The sequence below is a fragment of the Apodemus sylvaticus genome, chromosome 16 (assembly GCF_947179515.1).
Source record: "Apodemus sylvaticus chromosome 16, mApoSyl1.1, whole genome shotgun sequence".
Lineage (NCBI taxonomy): Eukaryota > Metazoa > Chordata > Mammalia > Rodentia > Muridae > Apodemus > Apodemus sylvaticus.
Window position 1 is genome coordinate 46,102,106 of NC_067487.1, and position 21,244 is coordinate 46,123,349.

At 36.6% G+C, this 21,244-nt stretch overlaps 1 protein-coding gene across 1 annotated transcript in view; it reads left to right on the plus strand.

Moving 5' to 3' along the window:
• Ndufs4 (NADH:ubiquinone oxidoreductase subunit S4) overlaps nucleotides 1–21,244 on the plus strand; it is an 89,126-nt gene that overhangs the window by 22,116 nt on the left and 45,766 nt on the right. The window contains exon 2 of the mRNA XM_052159781.1: nucleotides 8,915–8,993. Coding sequence (XP_052015741.1) covers nucleotides 8,915–8,993 — 79 coding nt within the window. The remainder of the gene's footprint in view (nucleotides 1–8,914; nucleotides 8,994–21,244) is intronic.

Below are 21,244 nucleotides of genomic sequence, written 5' to 3' on the forward strand. Positions count from 1 at the left end.
ACAAATGAATAATTATTGTGAAGTTCAGCAGCCCAATCTGGACTTCTAAAATTTTGCGAAATGAGTGGTTAATATATACAGACATAGTATTTCTACATGCATATGTGAAGAGATTTTCTCTAGGCAAAGTTACAAGCTACAACTTTGAAAACCTTTAGCGAGCCTTTCTCTTTATCAGGATAAACTTGGGTTCACCAGTCCGCACAAGCTATCCTTTTTCCTTTTGGCAGGTGTGTAGCTCAGGCTGGCATTGGATGTGCTGTTCTCTTCTCTCGGCCTTCCAAGTGCTGGCACTTCAGAAGTGCACCACTGGGGTTGGTCTCTGTCATTGCAATAAAACATTCATATATAAAGTAAAGGATCTGTTTCAAGTCATTAGCTTCCTGTTTGTTTACACTATTGTGACAATCAATATTGTCCTCTTCTGAACTTCATTATCCCAGTGGGAATTCTGACTCATTATCTGACATTTCTCTTCTCAGCCTGCCAGCCTCTGGTGGCCACCGATTTCCCTATGGGTTTTGATGCTTCTGGAAACACACAGGTGTTTTCCTCTGTAACTGCTTTACTTCACTCCCCTAATATCTTCCAGGTTCATCAATTTAATATTATGTGCTTCCAGAATCAGCTTCTTTAGAGTAGATGTTCTGATTTGTGTATACTTACCACATTGTGTTCATGTACTTAGCTATCAATAGATACTGGAATTGTTTCCATCTTTTGGCTCTTTGTGAGTAATGTTGCTATAAAATTGTTGAGTGTGCAACTATATTTTTGAATTCCTGCTTTCAGTGTCTTTGGTTATATACTGAGATGAAGTTATTGGATACTGTAGTGACTTCATTTTAACATTCTGAGGGGAGGCTGCACTGTTTTCCATAGTGCCACAATGAACAAATGCACAACCTTGCCAATTCTTGCAGGTTTCAATTTATCTGGTAATAATAACTTCTATGGTTGGGCATGAAGTAGTTTGGGTTTTGGTTTTGCTTTTTTAATTTTGAGACAGAGTGTCATTATTTAGCATATTTGTCAAGGTACTTGGTATGTTGACTAGGCTGGTCTGGAATGCACTGACTCTGCCTCTCACATGCTAGGATTAAAGGGGTTCACTACCAGACACAGCCTTGACCATAGTCTCTTACAGGTGTTTTGCTTGTTTACTTACATTTTCTTGAATATTTTTGTATGTTTTTTGTGTAGACATTAAGCTTGTAGCTCAGACATGTAGTCATTCCCTGTTAGCTTTGTAAGAAACTACTACACACACTCCCCAAGTGGCTACCTTTCTGTAGTCCAGTGGTGAGTGCTTTTCTCATCCATGCCAGCATTTGGTGTCACCAGTGTTTTGAAATTGAGATAGGGACTCTCTATGTAGCTCTAGCTGGCCTGGAATTTACTATATAGACCAGATTAGTGAAATTATTCTATTATTCACTATTGTTTTAATTTTAATTTGTAATTTTCAACTGACACATGATGTGGACCACTTTTCATACATGCCGATTATCATTGGGTTATTGTTACTGTATTGTTTGAGACTATAGGATCCTGCTATGTAGTCCTGGATGGTCTGCAACTGGATATGCAGATGAGGCTGGCTTGAACTCTGCCTCCTGTGATCTGAGGATTAGAATGTGCAGTGCCTTGCCCTCACTTTGTATCAGCTTTGATGAGGTGTCTCATAACATCTTTTGCCCACTTTTTATTTTTATTTTTATTTTTTTGGTTTTTTCGAGACAGGGTTTCTCTGTATAGTCCTGGCTGTCCTGGAACTCGCTCTGTAGACCAGGCTGGTCTTGAACTCAGAAATCTGCCTGCCTCTGCCTCCCAAGTGCTGGGATTAAAGGCATGTGCCACTACTGCCCGGCTTTTGCCCACTTTTTAACTACATTGTTTTCTTAGTGAAGTTTATAAAATGCTTGTAATGATGGATTTTTTTTTTTTTAATCAAGATAGATGTCTTGCAAAGATAGTCTCTTGGTCTATAGCTTTTGATTTTTAAAAACAGTACATTTTATAGAAAGAAAGGCTTTAATTTTAATGAAATGCACTTGATCCATTTTTGTATGTCATGAATCATTTCTGGTGATTACAAACTCAGTGCCAACTACAAGAGCACCTAAAATCTTGGTAGTTTTGCATCTTAATATTAGTTCAGTGATCTATCATGGGTAATTGTGGAGAAAGGTTTAAGGTTACTATATGATTAAGAGGAGAAGGCTCAGTGGGTACAGAACATGCTGCATAAGTACAGGACCTGAATTCAAGTCCCCAGAACTCATATAAAACAGGCCAGGTGTGACTCACAAGCCTGTAACTGTTGTTGGTGCTGGGGAGACCCAGACAGGCAGATCCCAAGACTGATGACCTGCTAGCTAAGGGGTGAACTGTCAGTTCAGTATGCCTTTCTCAAACGTTGAAGTGGAGAGTGATGGAGTAGCAGCCTCTGGCCTCACATGCGCATATTGGCACGACAGACAGACAGACAGACAGACAGACATAGCATTAAGATCATTATATAGGCTTTATTTTTCATCTTATTACATTGCCTTTGCTCCTTTCCTAAGGTCAGTTGATTTATATTTAAATAGTCTATTTATGGGCTATTAGTTGTGTTATATTGATTTATTTATCTTTTGGGTATCTACATCCAGACATGTTTTAAGTTCTACAATCAGGAAGTATCAGTCTTTTGACTTTGTTAATTTTATTTCAGCATTATATTGGCAGTCTTTGAATATGAACATTAGGACTGCCTTATAAATGTCCAATAAGTAACTAACTGGGATTTTGATATGGTTTATTTCATTATAGAATAATTTATGAAGAAATAATGTTTTAACAATATCAATTATCTCTGTTCATGAATAAAAAACATATCTTCATTATTTAGATATTTTATGATTTCCCCCATTAGACTTTTCCAGTTTTGCTTATAAAGATCTTGTACAGGTTGTTAGATTTTCATGTAAACGTTTATTTACAGTTGTGTCACTTAACTGTGGGAATCAATTCTGAGAAATGGATTGGTGCGTTCTTCATTGGAAAGACGTAGAGTATACATTGGTGAGCTGAAGCACCAGTGATATTATGAGGCTGTGATCCCATGGAAACCTCCCAGTTTGTTGATAAAATGCTCCTTTATGCCATGACTATATTGTTGTGTTGATGTTGTGTTTTTAATATCACATTTCATTTCTTTATTTTTATTTTTTTATTCAATATATTCTTTATTTACATTTCAAATGATTTCCCCTTTCTTTGATCCCCCTCCCTGAAAGTCCCATAAGCCCTCTTCCCTCCCCCTCCCCCCATTCCCCAATCCACCCCTTCCCGCTTCCCTGTCCTGGTATTCCCCTACACTGTTGCACTGAGCCTTTCCAGGACCAGGGGCCTCTCCTTCCTTCTTCTTGGGCATCATTTGATATGTGAATTGTTTATTTCACTTGTTTATTGATAGTAGCTAGGAAAGTTTACTTTGGTATATTAATGTTGTATTGTATAACCTCAATATTATAATCATTAACTATGATTGGAAGACCTTTCAGTGATTCATGTGTTTGTGCTCAGACAGACTATAATGACATTGACAAATAAAGACCATTTTATTCTTGTCTAACATGCTTAGTTTTCTTTTCTTTCTCCCCCTTCCCCTCCCCTCCCCTCCCCCCCTCTAATTCTATGTAGCACTGACTGGCTTGGAACTCTCTATGTAGACCAGGCTGACTTTGGTCTGCCTGCTTCTACTTCCCAAGTGCTGTGATTGAAGGTGCCTCCAGGCCCAGAGGTCTTCGTTTCCTATGTTTATTGCATTAACTGGAACTTGCAGTGCCTTACTGATTATATGTAGCTAGAGGAAATAGTCTTGCCTTTTTTTTTTTTTTCTGGTCTGGGAGGGAAAGCTTGTAGTTACTTATCATTAGGAATTATCTTAGTGCTTTTGTATATGTTTTGTTAACTGATGTTCCAGAAAAAAAGTCATGATTATGTTAAAGATTATTCAGAGGGTAGAATGTAGTGCAGTTGCAGAGGATCTGAGTTTGATTCCCAGCCCCTAAGTTGAGCATTTCACAACTGCTTCTAACTCCTGCTCCAGGATAGGCCTAGAGGGGTCACCAGTGCACACATGCACAGACCCACACACAGGTACACATAATTAAAATATTAAAGCTTAAAAATGTTTGAATTTGATGTATGTGAGTGTTTGACCTATGTTCATGTGTGTGCTCCACTGTGTGCAATGCTAGAGAGGCCTGGCGAGAGTATCAGATCCCATGGAACTACTCACAGCAGATCCAAGGCTGTGATGTGGCTTCTGGGAGCCGAATCCAGCTCCTCTGCAAGAGGAACAAGTGCTCTTAACCACCGAGCCGTCCTCTCTAGTCCTTACAAGATTCTACAAGGCTAACTTTAAAACTTTTACCTTTTGCTTACGTGTGTGCATGTGTACCATGTGTGTGCTTGGAGTTCCTGAGAGCAGAAGAGAATGTCAGATCCCCTGGAACTAAAAGTGAGTGTTCAAGAGCCAAACCTGAGTCCCCTGAAAGAACAGGAAGTGCTCTTAACTACTGAGCTGTCTCTTTTCTCTGCCCCTGTCTTCGTGTCATGCCAGGTTTATATAGTGCTCTTTTTGTTGTTGTTTTTTTGATTTGGTTTTTTTCCGAGACGGGGTTTCTCTGTATAGCCCTGACTGTTCTGGAACTCACTCTGTAGACCAGGCTGGCCTCGAACTCAGAAATCCGCCTGCCTCTGCCTCCCAGAGTGCTGGGATTACAGGTGTGCGCCACCACCGCCCAGCTTTTATATAGTGCTCTTTTTCTCTAGTTGCCTATAGTGAATGCTTAGATTGTTGAATTTCCATCCTGTGATATCCTTTGTATTCTATTACATAATGTTAGTTCCTATCACAAGTTTTCCTTGCTCACAGGAGGGAAAGAGCATCATTTTTCAAGTATATTAATTACTGTTATAAATCTAAATTATAAAGTATATTAGTTTTGATAAAGAAATTACAAGTGAAACATTTTCACTATTATTTTTTGAACTTAAAACACGTGTAGGATCTTTGTTGTTCCTTTTACTCTATGTTTCCCCAGAATATTAAAATGGCCTTATGAAAATTTTAGGACAGACACATGTACACAGTTATAATAAGTAAACAAAATTTAAAAAATAGTCTACCTAGAATATGGGTAAGGTGCAAACAGTAGTGAGCTAGCAGTGCACACCTGTTAGAATGGCTAATAACTACAATAATGGCCACAGTCAGTATTAGCAAAGGTAGAAAAAAAAAAGCCTCACATGCTGTTAGTGAGTATATAAGATTGTCCAGCCACTTTAAAAAGCAGTGTGGAAGTTTATTAAAAAGCATAATATCTTAACATAAGATTAGCAATTATTCACATAGGTATTTGCCTAAACGAGCTGAAATTATGTATCTACAAAAAAAATGCACCTTTGAGAGTTGTTTTTCCAAAATATCCCATTTTCTTCCATGAAGCTATGATTAGAGAATACAATTATTATATAGAGAATTCTTCCAACAAATTAGAACTATATTCATTTGTATTTACTGTAATCATCTAGACTTTAATTATTAGAAGTATTAGAGCAGTGTATTCCTCAGTTTAGAAACATAAAGAATAAAATCTGGAAGCAGAGGAACAGAGGAGTTAAGTGCTCACAGGAGCTAGTAAATTATAAAGCCAGAGTTAGAAATAGGGTCTCTCTCCATCTCTTTCTTTACAGTGGATTTACACACATACATACACACAAACACAGAAAACATTAGTTGTATACATTAAAGATGGTAGCTGATTATAACAGTAGAGCTGGCAGAAATTTACCCTTTGGGCAGAGAATTAAGATTAATACTTCAGAGATCTGGAAATATCAGTATAGTTACAAAAAGTGTTTATAGGATTCTTAATATTGTCCAGTTTTTGCTTTAGACTAGGTAGTACTGTTAGGAGTGCTTGTGTGAAGATTTGCTCAAGATGCTACTTTTTATCTTTGGGGCATATATTCAGTAATGGGAAGACCACATCAAATGATAATTCTGTGTTCAATTATTTAAAGATACTATCACATTATTTTACACAGTTCTGTACTATCTTATATTCTACAGAGATTCCAGTTTCTCTGTATTCCTGTCAATGAGGATGGTCTGGTTGTACATAACCTAAAAGATATGAAATAGCACTTCAATGTATTTTGATTTATATTTCTCTATTTCTTAACATTTTTCATGTAGTTTTTGGTCACTTATAGATAAATGCTAATGCTGACCCTTTTCCTGTTTTTATTTTATTTATTTTTTGCTACTAACTCTTTGACAGCTTGGGAGGAACTATCCCTATTCAGTGACTTGGTCTTGCCTGCTTGGTAAATTGAGTCTTATAAAACTTATAAAGTCTTATAAAACCTTTCTCCTTGCTTGTTGTCATCTTTACAGTACATTTGAGTTAAAAGATTATGTACTGTCGGTATTTTTCTGAGGGTCAGGAGCAAAACTGGTTATCAAATCAGGCCTTGTGTTTCCAAGGCTGATGCCACTGCACTGCTTCTGTCATGGTTGGAGTGATTAATGCTGTGCTCATAATTAACTCTGGCCCTTTGTTGCTCTATTAAATATTTGAAATTAGAGGACTTTTTTCCTGACATTTTAAATTTTATCTAGGGAGTATTTAACACATTGCCTATACAATAAATAAATTATATATGCTCTTCTATGTTGGGAAATTTTTCTGAAATTAAGTTCATGAATATATTATTTTAAATAAGCATTAGAATCCTGCTAGGCATGATGATGCATATCTTTGATTCCAGCACTCTAGAGGCTGGAATCAAAGGCGGAAGTGAAGGGCTCTCTGAGTTCAAGGCCACTGTGGTCAATCAAGATAGCAAGTTCCAGACAGGCCAGGTCTATATAGTATGACTTGGTCTTAAACAACACCCTACCCCATCCCACATAGACAATGCCAGAAAGGGTTAAGAATTCTGTAACTTTGGATGGCGGAGAAGCATCTTAAAAAATGCTCAACTTCATTAGTCATTAGGGAAATGCAAATCAAAACAACCCTGAGATTTCATCTTACACTAGTCAGAATGGCTAAGATTAAAAATTCAAGAGACAGCAGATGTTGGCGAGGATGTGGAGAAAGAGGAACACTCCTCTACTGCTGGTGGGGTTGCAAATTGGTACAACCACTCTGGAAATCAGTCTGGCGGTTCCTCCGAAAAATGGGCACCTTACTTCCAGAAGATCCTGCTATAGCACTCCTGGGCATATACCCAGAGGATTCCCCACCATGTAATAAGGATACATGCTCTACTATGTTCATAGCAGCCCTATTTATAATTGCCAGATGCTGGAAAGAACCCAGGTATCCCTCAACAGAAGAGTGGATGCAAAAAATGTGGTATATCTACACAATGGAGTACTATTCAGCCATTAGAAACAATGAATTCATGAAATTCTTAAGCAAATAGATGGAGCTAGAGAACATCATACTAAGTGAGGTAACCCAGACTCAAAAGGTGAATCATGGTATGCACTCACTAATAAGTGGATATTAACCTAGAAAACTGGAATACCCAAAACATAATCCACACATCAAATGAGGTACAAGAAGAAAGGAGGAGTGGCCCCTGGTTCTGGAAAGACTCAGTGAAGCAGTATTCGGCAAAACCAGAACGGGGAAGTGGGAAGGGTTGGGTGGGAGGACAGGGGAAGAGAAGGGGGCTTACGGGACTTTCGGGGAGTGGGGGGCTAGAAAAGGGAAAATCATTTGAAATGTAAATAAATTATATCGAATAAAAAAATTTAAAAAAAATTAAAATTAAAAAAAATGACAAAGAGAAAAAAAAAGAATTCTGTTTTAATCTGATTGCTATATAGCATGTCTTAAAAGGTTTTTTTTCATGTATAAAATTTTCTACGTCGCGGCCTTGGGGATGTAGCTGAGCCTGTAGAATACCTGCATGCATGCAGAAAATCCTGCGTTAGTCACATAAACTGACAGGATGCTATGGAGGCAAGGATGTGAGAAATTCCAGGACACCCTTGTCTACATAGGGAGTTCCAGGCTAGGGTATGTGAGACCTGTGTCAAAAGAAAAAGAAGTCAAGAAAGGACTTGACTCTGTGCCCATGTTACTTCCAACAACATTTTCTTTTTTAATTATCCATTCAGACCTTCTTTAGTTTTGTGAGCAAGATAGGGGACTGGACAAAGCACTAGTTAAATAACATTCTTTTTTTGTTTTTTTGTTTTTGTTTTTGTTTTTTGTTTTTTTTTTTTTGAGACAGGGTTTCTCTGTGTAGCCCTGGCTGTCTGGAACTCACTCTGTAGACCAGTCTGGCCTTGAACTCAGAAATCTGCCTGCCTCTGCCTCCCAAGTGCTGGGATTAAAAGCGTGAGCCACCACTGCCCGGCATTAAATAACACTCAAAGAATTTCTGATTGCTTTAAAATGAGAGTGAAGAAACTTGTTCATAACTCAGGACCCCTCCACACTGCCCAACTCCTTCCCTGATGCCATCATTTAGGAATCAGCATTCCAGAACAGTTGGTTACAGTTTGCATGCTTTTGCCTGGTCTTGACAAACCGACCACTGTACCCTCTTAGAGCGCACGCAGTCCAGTACTTGTCAGTGGTGGCTTTTTGTGAGAGTCTGTAGAGTGACATAAAGTGCCGCCTGTTGTGAGTTGTCAAGTGAGAGTTTGCCAAAAACTCAGCAGACAGAACTAATTGGGGAGAAAAGGGCTTTTGTGCTGTCTTTTTTTCCTTTCCTTTCCTTTTTAGTTTTAAGAAGACAGATACTGTTAAAACAGTGTGTTTATGTAAGTCTGGCTGCTGCTCTCTCTTCGTGGCAAGATCATCCTTTAACTCCACGTCTTGCACTGCAGGTTGTTGAGCACATCCACTTGGAAGCTGGCAGAGGACCAAACTCGGGACACACAGCTTATAAGAGTTGATGAGAAACTGGTAAGGACTTCCTTCCTACAACATGCTGCTGTGATTCTGCCATTTGGCATGGCTTTGTACAATAGATTATTCAGCATAGTAGTCTGAGTTCTTCTAGGAAAGTTATTTACAAACCTTAAGATTTTCATAATAAAATAAAAAATTTAATACTATGCAAACATCATAAATAAATATTAACAAATTAAAAGAAAAGTTTCTACTTTTGAAGTACTAATGAGTAGTAATTAGAACTCTTATTTTGAAATACATTGTTTTCAAATGTTCTTAGTTACGCTTCTGTTTAAGCTATATGATATCTACCAGTGTTCTCTGAATTAAATATATTGGGTCTATTTAGAACCATGCAGGGTTCTTATCACTCTGTGTTTATGTGTGCCCATAACCATCATTTCTGCATCCTAATGAGTTAAGCTACAACTAACAACAAATGAGGAATAATATTTTTTCTATCTTCAGTCAATAACACTTTGGCAGTTATCCTTTAAAATAGTCTTCAGAGTTTAAATATAGCTTGATATAAATGCTTATATATACAGCAGTAGAATATTGTAATGTTTTCAAGACTACTGGCACAAATGTCTAATAGTAGTATAAGTATGCACTTCATTTATTATGTAGTTTACTATATACATGGGAGTGTCTCCTAATTACCTCCTCCTAGGCAGGCTTTCTACACCAAGCTCCACCCCAGCATCACCAGTCCCTTTACACTGGTATACTTTTATCACTTAACTTTGAACCTGTGAGCACAATCCAAGCAAGTCACTCTGAACTCTCTACACTATTAAAGATAACAGATGTATAAATAAATAGAAAAGCAAGCAGATAGTTTGGAAAATTCATGGCTTAGCCCTCAGGCTAACTGCTTTTTATTCAAATGAACTATTAGACCTGTCTGTTGATACTAATTACCATCATCTTGGTGTGGCCTTCAGGGCTTTGCATGATTTCGGTTCTGATTTTCTGCTTAGGTTTGCTTTGTAGTATTTGTTTGTAAAGTATTCTGTAGACATAGAACTTGTTATTCTTCTTCTTGCTTTCAGAGTTTCTGTTCCCCCTACCTAGATGCTTCATACAAACTTCATCTATCCATTTAAAAATCATCATCAAATACATTGTTTAGTCAGGAATAAAAGGAACAGGCAGTTGTATGGAGAAGGAACTACTCTTAGCTATCATGTGTTCTAATCACCAGTTACTGACAACAGCCCTATGTTTGAATTTTCTTTTTTAGATTTTTTTTTTTATGTATTTTTTATGTACACTGTAGCTGTTTCAGACACACCAGAAGAGGACATCAGACCCCATTACAGATGTTTGTGAGCTGCCATGTGGTTGCTGGGAATTGAACTCAGGACCTCTGGAAGAGCAGCCAGTGCTCTCAACCACTGAGCCATCTCTGTAGCCTGTGATTGAACTTTCTTGATCATCTCTTTGAAACCCAGAGATTGGCTTATTGTTACAGTATCATTGTTGATTCAAGTTTTATAGAGTTTATTAATAGTGCTTCCTGATTCTATTTTAAAGAAGCATCTGATTTCTATATTACTCTAAGTAAGCCATTGAGGACTAGTTTAGTATGATGCTTTTACTTACATGTCACAAAATCAGTTGTATATCACCAGTGGATTTTGCTCTATATACATTGCCCCCAGTATTGTTATTTTTCTGGAAGTATGTTAGTCAAGTGCTGTATATTAGTCTATTAGAAATCTCCTGAGTTCCTGCACATAGTCACAGTTGTTGGAATAATATTTAAAGAGGGTAACCAAACCCCTAACTTAGAGTTTTAGTTATTTATTTTTATATTCCAATTGTAGGTAACAAAATACTGATGGATTTTCATGTCATGTTCATACACAGCTTCTAAAGAAGAGTTCAATAAGTAGCATAATGAGAAGAAGATCATGAACTCAGAAGAGCATTTACACACAGAGTATTTGAAATTAATTATATTTGCATTTTGAGCAGAAAAAATTTATACACATATGCGACATGTATGTATAAACATTAATGATTAAAGTATTTTAGAATGTAAATTTCATGAATATTTTATAGGATGTAGATCTATCACCTTAATGTTGTTCTTATGTAATATAAAACAATTTATTATGCCAGGTATGGTGGCGCATGCCTTTAATCCCAGCATTTAGGAGGCAGAGGCAGGTAGATTTCTGAGTTCAAGGTCAGTCTGGTCTGCAGAGTAAGTTCCAGGACAGCCAGGGCTACACAGAGAGACCCTGTCTTGGAGAAATGAAATGAAATGCAAAGGGGAAAGGGGAAGAAAACCAACCACCACCACCACCAACAACAAAACAGATTATAGAATTGGCATACTTTTGTTCGGTTTTTTTTTTTTTTTTTTTTTTTTTGGTTTGGTTGGTTAGTTATTAATACACCTGCTGTTTCGACAGAATCTAGTTAATTTTACTTTAAAAAAAAAAGTTTTACTCCCCCCTTCCCACCTACTCCCCCAGAGAAATCCTACAGGAGAATCCAGTAAATGAAACAGACAGAAGCTGAGCTGTTAGGGCCAGGGTTGCAGTCAACATGAGGGAGGGCTTTGGAGAAGACTCTAATCCATGAGACTGGGAGTCATAGTCTAATCTTTTACCTCTTTTATTGGACTAAACACGTGCTTCTTGACTTAAAACAGTCCCAGTTAATTGACCCTCATTTCCTTGGTAGGCTTCTGTTTGTTCTACGGATGAACCACACTTTAGAAAGTTGTTTCATATGTGAGTGTGGGAATAGATACATGTCTCCATTCTAATTAAGGAGGTAGAGCAGGAGGGTCTAGATTTCAAGATCATCCTTGGCTCTATAGCAAGATTGAGATCAGTCTGACTTCATGAGACCCTGTCTCAAAAATCAAAGAAACAAAAAGGCACTTTCTTAAGAAGAAAGTTAAGTCTTTTAAAATGAGAATACTCTATACTTTGATGCAAAAAACAAAATAACACAAAACAAAAACCCTTCGTGTATATCTGTGCCATAACCAAGATTTAACTCCCAAGTTCTAAATATAAATTTTTGGTACTAAATTTTAACTAAAATATATACAATTTCTAAACAATAAGGATGGAGGAGATCTTTGTAGCTTTGGGTTAGACAAATGATTTTTAGCTAGGACACCAGAAGAGTTCAATTCATGTTTTTTAAAAATCATAAAATTGAACATTTCACAATTAAAAGTGTGCTTAAAAACAAATGTAAGACAGGGCCAGTGAAATGCTCAGTAAATAAAGATTCCTGTTGCCAAACCTGGTGACCTGAATTTGATCATCAGATCTTATTTGGTAAAAGGAGAGAGCTGATACCAACAAATTGTCCTATGATTGTCACCTGGGGCTATGGAACGCATAAAAATAACCCACATATTCATACACACACAAGTAAATTAAAATGTAACAAATTTTTTTTTAAAGCTATGGGCCTTAAAGAGAAAGAAATGATATAGCAAGATAACCATAAGTAAAATATATTTGTTAAATAAATTAATGAAAATTATATCCAGAAAATGTATGTATCATGTATGCTAGCCTCAAATGGTATATGCTATATAATTTCATTTATATGATGTTCTAGGTGCTAGAAAACTCTAAGGATAAGAAATTTATTAGTGGTTAACAGGGCTGGGTATGGATCAGGAAGAACTAAATCTAAAAGAAATGCGGGAATTTCGAAGAGTAAAGTAACTGTTCCTGAGTGAGAGGTCCTCTCACCAAGATCCTCTGGTCAGACACCCCCACTTCTGTTGATTTGTGAAAGAGACAACAAGCCATAGAATTATACAATCACAGTAGCACATTTCCCTGTTGGCAAACTATGTTTTCAGAAAGGGTATGAAGGTCACTTCTTAATTTTATGTTAACTGCTTTTTCATATAACTGATCCGTTGTTCTAAGGTCTTCCCAAATAATCTGTAGGGTATGCCATTTTCTATGTCAACCTTTTCTGTATACTCAATTTGCTGCCAGATTTTTGGTCTGTTAAATTAAGATTGTCTTAAAGGATGGCCTGTGGGTGCGCATAAAAGACTTCTATGAAGTCAATTATTTTTCATAATTACACCATCTGTATTTGCCCTTCTCACTGTGTTACCCCCCCCCCCCCAAAACCCGAACAATCAAGGGGATACGTTACTAGTCATTGCATTCTTCTGTTCTTTGTAGTTACAGTTTAAAAAATATAAACAAGCTTCTGAAAGAAACAGTGAAAAAAATTTTAAAGCTTTAAATTTCAACCCTGTGTATACATCTTCTTATGCTCTAGGTAGCAAAGCAGAAATGTGTGTAGAACTTCTGCTACTCAGCAGAGCACAGGAATTGTCCTTAGGAACAACCTGTGTGCTTTCATATTGTTACAGACGGAATTCACCACTTTTTGTGGTACACTTTTTAACTGAAACTACATCAAGTTGACAGACTGACTGTGGTGGTTACATTAGTGTGTGGCAGACATTTTCCCAAAATTAACTTACTAACTTCAAGAAATGTTGTTCTTGGTGAACTTGAGCTTTCAAGTGAAAGTTAGACTTCTTTTTTTAGTTAAACACAGCATTATTGTGCATGACTGGACGACTGTGTAGGTGTGAGCACATGGGCCTGTGTGGGTGTGAGCACATGGGCCTGTGTGTGGCTGTACCTTGTGAAGTGCCGAGAAGCAGGGAGTCAGCCCCAGGGGTGGTGGCCTCCCTCAGGGGCTGCCCTCCTCTGTTTGAGCCATCATGTGGTTGCTGGGATTTGAACTCAGGACCTTCAGAAGAGCAGTCAGTGCTCTTAACCACTAAGCCATCTCTCCAGCCCCCCCCCCCCCCCTGTTTTGAGATGAAGCTCTCTTGCTAGTCTGGCTGTGTTAGCTGGTTGTGGGGTCCCAGGAATTCCCCAGTCTCTGCCTTGTCACTGCTGAAATTACAAGCGTGTAAGTCAGCCTGGCATTTAGCATGGCTGCTGAGGAACTGTATTCTCTCGCTTGCACTTTACCCACTGAGCTACCACACCAATCCTGAAAATTATAATTTTATAGAACTTGGTTCTGCTTCTGACTTATTATATTTGATGCCTTTGTAGTACTTTTTGCCTGTTTGGTGTGATAGGAATTTACATTAACAAATGTGATCTTTTAAAAATGTGGTGATGAAATATGTTTGGAATCTGTATTTGGAATAAATATGTATGTGTGTGTGTGTGTGTGTGTGTGTGTGTATATATATATATATATATATATATATATATATATATATATATATACACACACACACATATCTTAAGTCAGTATAACAAATGTATGATGATTCATGGATAAAGTTTTAAAGTTTAAAATAACAATGAATTATAACAAGATATGAAACTATTGGCTATATTGAAGAATTGGTTTTTCTGACTGTTTATTGAAAATGCAGTTTTCACATACTGGAACCAGAACGACATCCCATTACAACGTATGAACTCATTAGAAATCAGAACCCATCCCAGTAAGCTAGATATCTATTAAAGAGAGCTTCAAAAATAAAAAATATAACCTAACTTAAGAGTTTGTTACAATTTTAGTGTATTAGAATTTATCACAGTAAACATGTCTAGCTATAGCTTATTAACAAAACAAAACATCATTGGAATTCCAGTAATATTTAAGAGTATAACAAAATCGCGAGATGATAACAAGTCATCCCCAAGTCTTTGGGTGAGCAGCCCAGGGCTTTGAGTGCTCAGGTAATTTACCATAGCATGTCCTGCAGTTGCGCTGAATCTCTTTAGAATGCTGATGCCAGCGTTTCTGGAGCCACTGCAGACTTTGTTGCATGCAGGGTGTGGTGGCAAGTACTGCCTACCTTTGCATCACAGCAGCGCTCACAGTAGGGCCACTTGAAATGTAGCTCTTACACAGCCTTATGGAGAGCTTATGGAGAACTGGGAGCTCAGCAGATTTTATGTGGACTGTTACCAAGTCAGGTTTCATTTCTCCTAGCGTCAGCATAGACTTGATTATTATTTGTGACTTTTCAGATTCAAATGAAGCCTTTTTTTTTAACTTTTTAATTCTTATGTGCAGAATTTGCTGTCTAGGGTATAAATGAAGGAATCTGTATAGTGTTTTGTGAACACTTATTAGGATGATAAGTAATTTTTTTCTCAGCATCATTGCGCATTGACAATATGTACTCTGTCCTTAAGGCACTGAATGTAACAGAGAAAGTCTGTTAGCCTTTCCTAGGATAAGAACCATCTCTCCTTTGGGTACTATTCACAATGGCATTGTTACAGAACAAAATCTTCTGGGAGTAAAATTGTTTCCCTGGATTATTATTAATAAAGAGTGTAGTAAAAATTTAAGGATAACTCCTAAGAATGCTTTTGGGTTTTGTATATAAATTTCTACCTCTTTTTTTCACTAATGAGAATTCAAATATCAAATATTCAAAATACTCTTTAGAGTATAATATAATATATAATATATAATATTCTTATAAGCTTACATTTATGAGCATAGTTTTTTAAAAAACTTTTTTTGGATTGCACCATTATTGTTTCAAAACATGTGGAGCCTGCTGCAGATGTGAGGGAAGCCTGCAAACGCTGCTTTGCTTTTGGCTTTCCTAAGGGAGCAGCTGGGCCATGGAGGTTGGGGAAAGAGCGTCCTTACTTCTGGTTTTTTCCCCCTGTGTATGTCTCCCCATCCCAGTCTCTTCCGTCCATTTGATGAAGCTGCATGTGCAATGAGCATGTTGCCCTCTCATTCTTCCTGTGACTTTACAAGAGAGAGAAGGTAAACTTGTAATGTTCTTTTAAGATTCTGAGTAGTTGTTCTCCCTAAATAACCAAAACATGAGCTGTACTTGCATACAGTACACTTTTAATTGCTTTTAAATCAAATTAGTATGCATTTCATTTTAGTGTGCTGACTGCTTATTTGTCAAAATTTAAGTTAAAAATTTACTCCAGTAAGAATATGACTACAAAGATAGAAAAGGGAACCTTATCAGAGTTGTTTTCATTCTTACTGAAAGTACTACAAAGTGAGCTTGAACAGGTGGTCTTAGTAGATTAGTTTTATGAAAACTCTGTTGGCTGTCATCCCTTTGTTCAAAGTGTTCACTGAATGTTGTCACATGCCACTCATGCTTCCGGTGAGATGAGCCACTTTAAGCCAGATTAGATTATATTAAAGACCAGTTTATTGGGAAACTGCTCTCTGGCAGAGAATTCACTGACCCCAAAGACGGAGGCCAGGGAAGTCACCATGGGGGAAAGACAGAACGTGCAGAGAGAGAGGGAGAGAGACCATGAGCAAGCAAAATGTCTGTGTTATATAGGGAGGAGGCTCTGTGGCAAGGGCAGCCCAGCAGGGTCTGCCGAGCAGCGACTGAAGGATGCTGGGGACCCTGAAGTCTGGGTCTGTTTTGATATGTAAAATGTCCACCTTAGTCCATTGCCCCAGATCTAAGGCCAAATACTACTGACATTTGAAATCATTTTCATTTATATGCTTAATTATTTTGTTCATAAACTAGTTAATGCTACGTTTTTAACCTTTATGAAGGTATTATGGTTATGCGTATATCTTTAATTTAAAGCATATAAAGTAGAAAGCTTTTAGTAATTTATAAATCTGGGTTTTGGTTCTTTTGAGAGGATGGACAAGGGCAGCTGTCATTTCAAAGCTTTCTGGAAAAATGTTTTTATAGTATAATACTACTAATGTACAAATACTAGCATTTGGACAGTTTTAGTTGCCACTATTATTTTTTATCAAAAATCAGATATTCATGAAATATAATCATTGTTAGGTTTGGCCAGTTGTATTTTATTAAGTGCCTTCCAAATTGCCATAATATAGCAATTAAAGATGATCATTACTTGCAATAAATCATTGCTACCTGATAATAACCACATGGAACTTGCAGCAATCTTAGCTGGTGAGATTTTAATATTCTTATTTTAGATGTATGTAAACAGCTACTTATTTCAGTAAATTTTTTTGTTGCTTTGTCTTAAATATCTTCATGACTTCTACTTGTAAAATTTTTTTTCATTGAATAATCTTTTTTTGCAAACCTTCAAAAATAATGCAAGTAGATTTGTATATAAGTATTGTGTAGTTTTTTTTCTTATGTATTATAAAGTCTTGATAAAATTTATAAACTTAGATTTACAATTTACCAGTAAGTGACCCATACGGAAAGATAAAGCTCAGTGGAAGGGGTACACTTTCTTTGACTGGTTCCCCCCCCCTCCCCCCCTCCACGCCCCCCCCACCCCAGCAGGGGTCAGCTTTCCTTTGGTGAGATTACTTTCTGTTGGAGATGGCAGCACTATCTCTGTTAGATTATAAGTGGTGTCTGCAGTTGGGTTATGCAGCCTTCTAGCAGCTCAAGTGTCTGTTTTGTCTGGACTTTACTCACACACATTCTTTTGCAAAATTTCAAGGCTTTAGTCTGGAGTACTGGGTCAAAGAATATGTCTCTTTGAAGGGGAGACAGGGATTTTTTTTTTAGTGTTTTATTCACTAAGTAGTATTTCATTTTACATCAAAGAATATCAGTCTTTGTGAACCTACGACGGTGGCAGTTTAGCATGTGGGTTTTTCTCTTTCTTTCACTAAATACAGATAATGTTGCTTCAACTAAATAGGACTGCTTAAGATGCATGCGTAGAACTGTTTGATTTAAATGGTAAAGAAAGGCATTGGCTGACTATAAATGTTACTTTTCAATATCATTTATAGTTTGAAAAGTATTTTAGAGTGTTCTTCCCCGTGGACTGTTACCTAAACTACTTTAAAAAAAAAAGAAAAACAACAACAAAAAAAAGAGTAGTCATGAAGACTGCAGAGATCGTGATTCTAATTCTAAGGAAGTGAGGTAGCCACCCTGGGTTGGCCTCGTTAGCATTAGGAGCATGTGGGCATAACCCCAATGAACAAAAGTGTGGGCATTATTTTGAAAACTATCAAAGACTCAAACAATGAGGTATCTTTATACACTTAAACTAGAAAGTTTCTTTCTGTAATGGTTTCATGGGTTAACTGGTAATGCGTTAATAATCATAGAATGCTATTATTTTTAAGATGATTGTATTTCATGTTTGAATCACATAGCTATATATATAAGCATATACATTAATGTAAAACAGTTGTTATGTTTATATGTAAAATATACAATGAACTTGTCTAAGTAGAATTAAGGAGAAAATATTTCTACTCTTGATGGCATAACAATTTCAAAGCAAGTGCAGCTAACTTGTACATTTCATTTAACAATAATGATCATTAAGGCATATTATTTATATATATAATTTTTGTAGATAAGATTCCCTATAAAATGCAGAACTTTTATTTCTAAAATATGTTTCCAAAAATGTTATTCTGACATATCATTAGGCTGTATGAAACTTACACTTTTGAAATGTTACAAAGGAAATAAATGTGAAAAATAATAGCTTTTATATATAGACAGGAACCATTAAAGCTTAAAGAATAGCTATATTAAATTGCTGGAAGAACAAAAGCTCTTTCGTCTACAGTATTCAGCCATCTCTATTATCTGTGATTCTTCAGCAATTAAAGCAGATTATTTTCCTCTTTGTTCCTACTTAGAACACTTGAACAATACTGAAGAATTGAACTGACTGGAATGTTTTATCTTACAAAAGCTTTAAAGTTCTATGCACCAATTAGCAAAATACAGTAAAGGTTTAAACGTTAATAGCCACAACATGGTGAATGCACAGGCCTGTAGTATGCAAGGGCTGTGTACCAGTCCTATTGTGGGTTCCGGGACAGTAACTGTGTCTGTGCTTTCCTTGCCCTACTACCTCCTGTGGATGGAAAGTCTGAATAGGATTGGACACTTGTTCGTAAGAATTTCAAATTCTTGCGTGTTATAATATTGTCACTTTGGCTCTCATTAAGTTAGAGTTGATAATATTTTATTTATTAGGATTTATATAAAGCTTATTTTGCTAGTTTTAAGACAGTTCTAGTGTGGAAATACAAATCAGTCTGTTAGTACCAAATCCGAAGAGTTTGTTACTAACAAATCGGAAGAGTTTGAGCTGTATGCTATGATGTCCTTGCAGCAAGCGCTTGCCCAATGGTTTTCATTTATCACAATATAGCCAACCATTAAGTATTTGCTCTGTCTTTAAATAAATGTTTGTTTTGCAAATTGGTGCATAGAACTTTAAAGCTTTTGTGAGATAAAACTTTCCAGGCAGGATTTTGCTTGGTTTTGATCTCATTGATAGTAAGAAATATTGTGCTTTATGTTACAGCTTTTTAATTAGCCAATTTGCCAGATTGAAAAGACTTCATGTAAATAACCACTAGCTTGTTAAATGATTTATGTCCATCATTTTGTAGTAGATTTTCAGTAAAATTTGGGTAGTAGGAGGTAGAAATTTTGGTTGTAGCATATTTTGATAACATTTATTTTTCATTTCTATGTTATATATTCCAGGGAATAAGATGTAGAATTAGAGCAAAAGAAAGAAGAATACACATCCCAAAGTTTGAGGCTAACAAACTTTTTTCCCCTGTTTAGAGTTTCTAATTTTATATGACCTACTTTTTGCCTTAATTCATCTCTTATGAATAGTGCCTACAACATTACAGGTATTAGAATTTTTACAAAATGGGTCTGTTTTTAAAATTAGCAATGATGTAGAGGCTTCACTGTGGGAAATGTGCTGTGTCTCTGTAAAACAGCCTTTTTCTAAGCTACACATTTCTAAAAAAAATGTGTGAATGGGGTTTTGTTCAGTTGCTGTTTCATGTTCACACTTCTAAAGGCTTAAAGTTTACTGAATGTTAGTTAATGAAGTCTTCAAACTTTTTTCATGCTTCCTTACACATAAACTGTTTTAGTTTTCTTAAAGCAACACGGGAGATACAAATCTACAAAAATCCAGGCTGGGATTATTAATTTTAAGATGAAGATATGGATCTGATTACTATTATCATTTGCATGTATTATATAGTGACTATTGAGTATACATCATTGTAAAACAATCTTATCAATGAAAAGTAATTTAACCCAATTGAACACTACCAGCATTGACACTGTTGGTCCCTAGCCATTTCCTCTGTCTGCAGGGCTTCACATAGATGCTTTTCTGCCACAATGGTGCAATCTCAAAGTGTATTCCTTGACTGCCTACTTAAATAACCCGCACCTCTCCCAACCCTGGCCCTTCTGGGTTTGAATCCTAATTGAATTCAGGTTTGATATCCAAAGAGTCAAAAACGGGCTTCTAGTTTGAATACCATAATTATATTAGTCTGCCCTGTGCTAGGATATTTAGAGATTACAACACCTCTGTAGCTGCCTGGTGTTTTTCAAATAACACAATTCATAATTGTTTGTGGATATGCATTGAATAATTTCTAAAAAAAATACTTTTACATTCTTCATGTATGTTTTCGAGTGTTTTGAAAATTTACTATGTAACATATTCTAAGCCCTGAGAATAGACTGAGAAAAGGACATCCTTCCATCTTGGAGTTCATTTTCCCTGTTGTAAAGCATACAACCACTTGTTAATAATCAAATGAGTTCCATAAATTAAAGAACCTTACAAAAAACAAAACAAAAATCAAAGCTGGATGATAGGATAGAGTAGCAAGTAGGGATAAGGGTTATTTAAACAGGCAATCAAGGAACATGCTTTGGGATTGTGACAGATAAACTAAAATCTAAATGGTGGTGAAGAACCTTCTATGTGAAAGTCTAAAGTAAGAACATTTCTGATACAAGAAATGGCTTAAGGTTAACATGTAACAGAGCTGCTACTAGTCAGAACAGAAGGAAAACTGTCATACACGCATGCACCAGGAAGGTAGTTAGTTAATAACATTTTTCCAATAGATACCAAGAAAAATATGCTGTTGTCTTCTAAGTAGGGACTGGAAAGCCCCTCCTACATTTAAACTTTAAATCTTGCTCAGCCAGTGGCATGGCTGATGGTTGGTTGTTGTAGTCTGTCTTTATCTTAACCCTGTCCTTCTGGGTGGGTTTTAGAATTTGTCTCTCGTGATACACCTGTCTGTGTGGCTAGCCTCCTTTGTTTTTGTGACTATCCCTCTTCTGAATGTTAACTGACAATCATTTCTTCCTATCTGGCTGGCCAGATACCTTATTTTCTCCTCTCTTTCTCTCCTATTGAGAAGCCTTGAGTTCAATTCGACAGCTATTGATTGTCCCCAAGCTTTAAATGCCACTGTTGTGTTCTTAGCCTATCATCTCTTGCCCT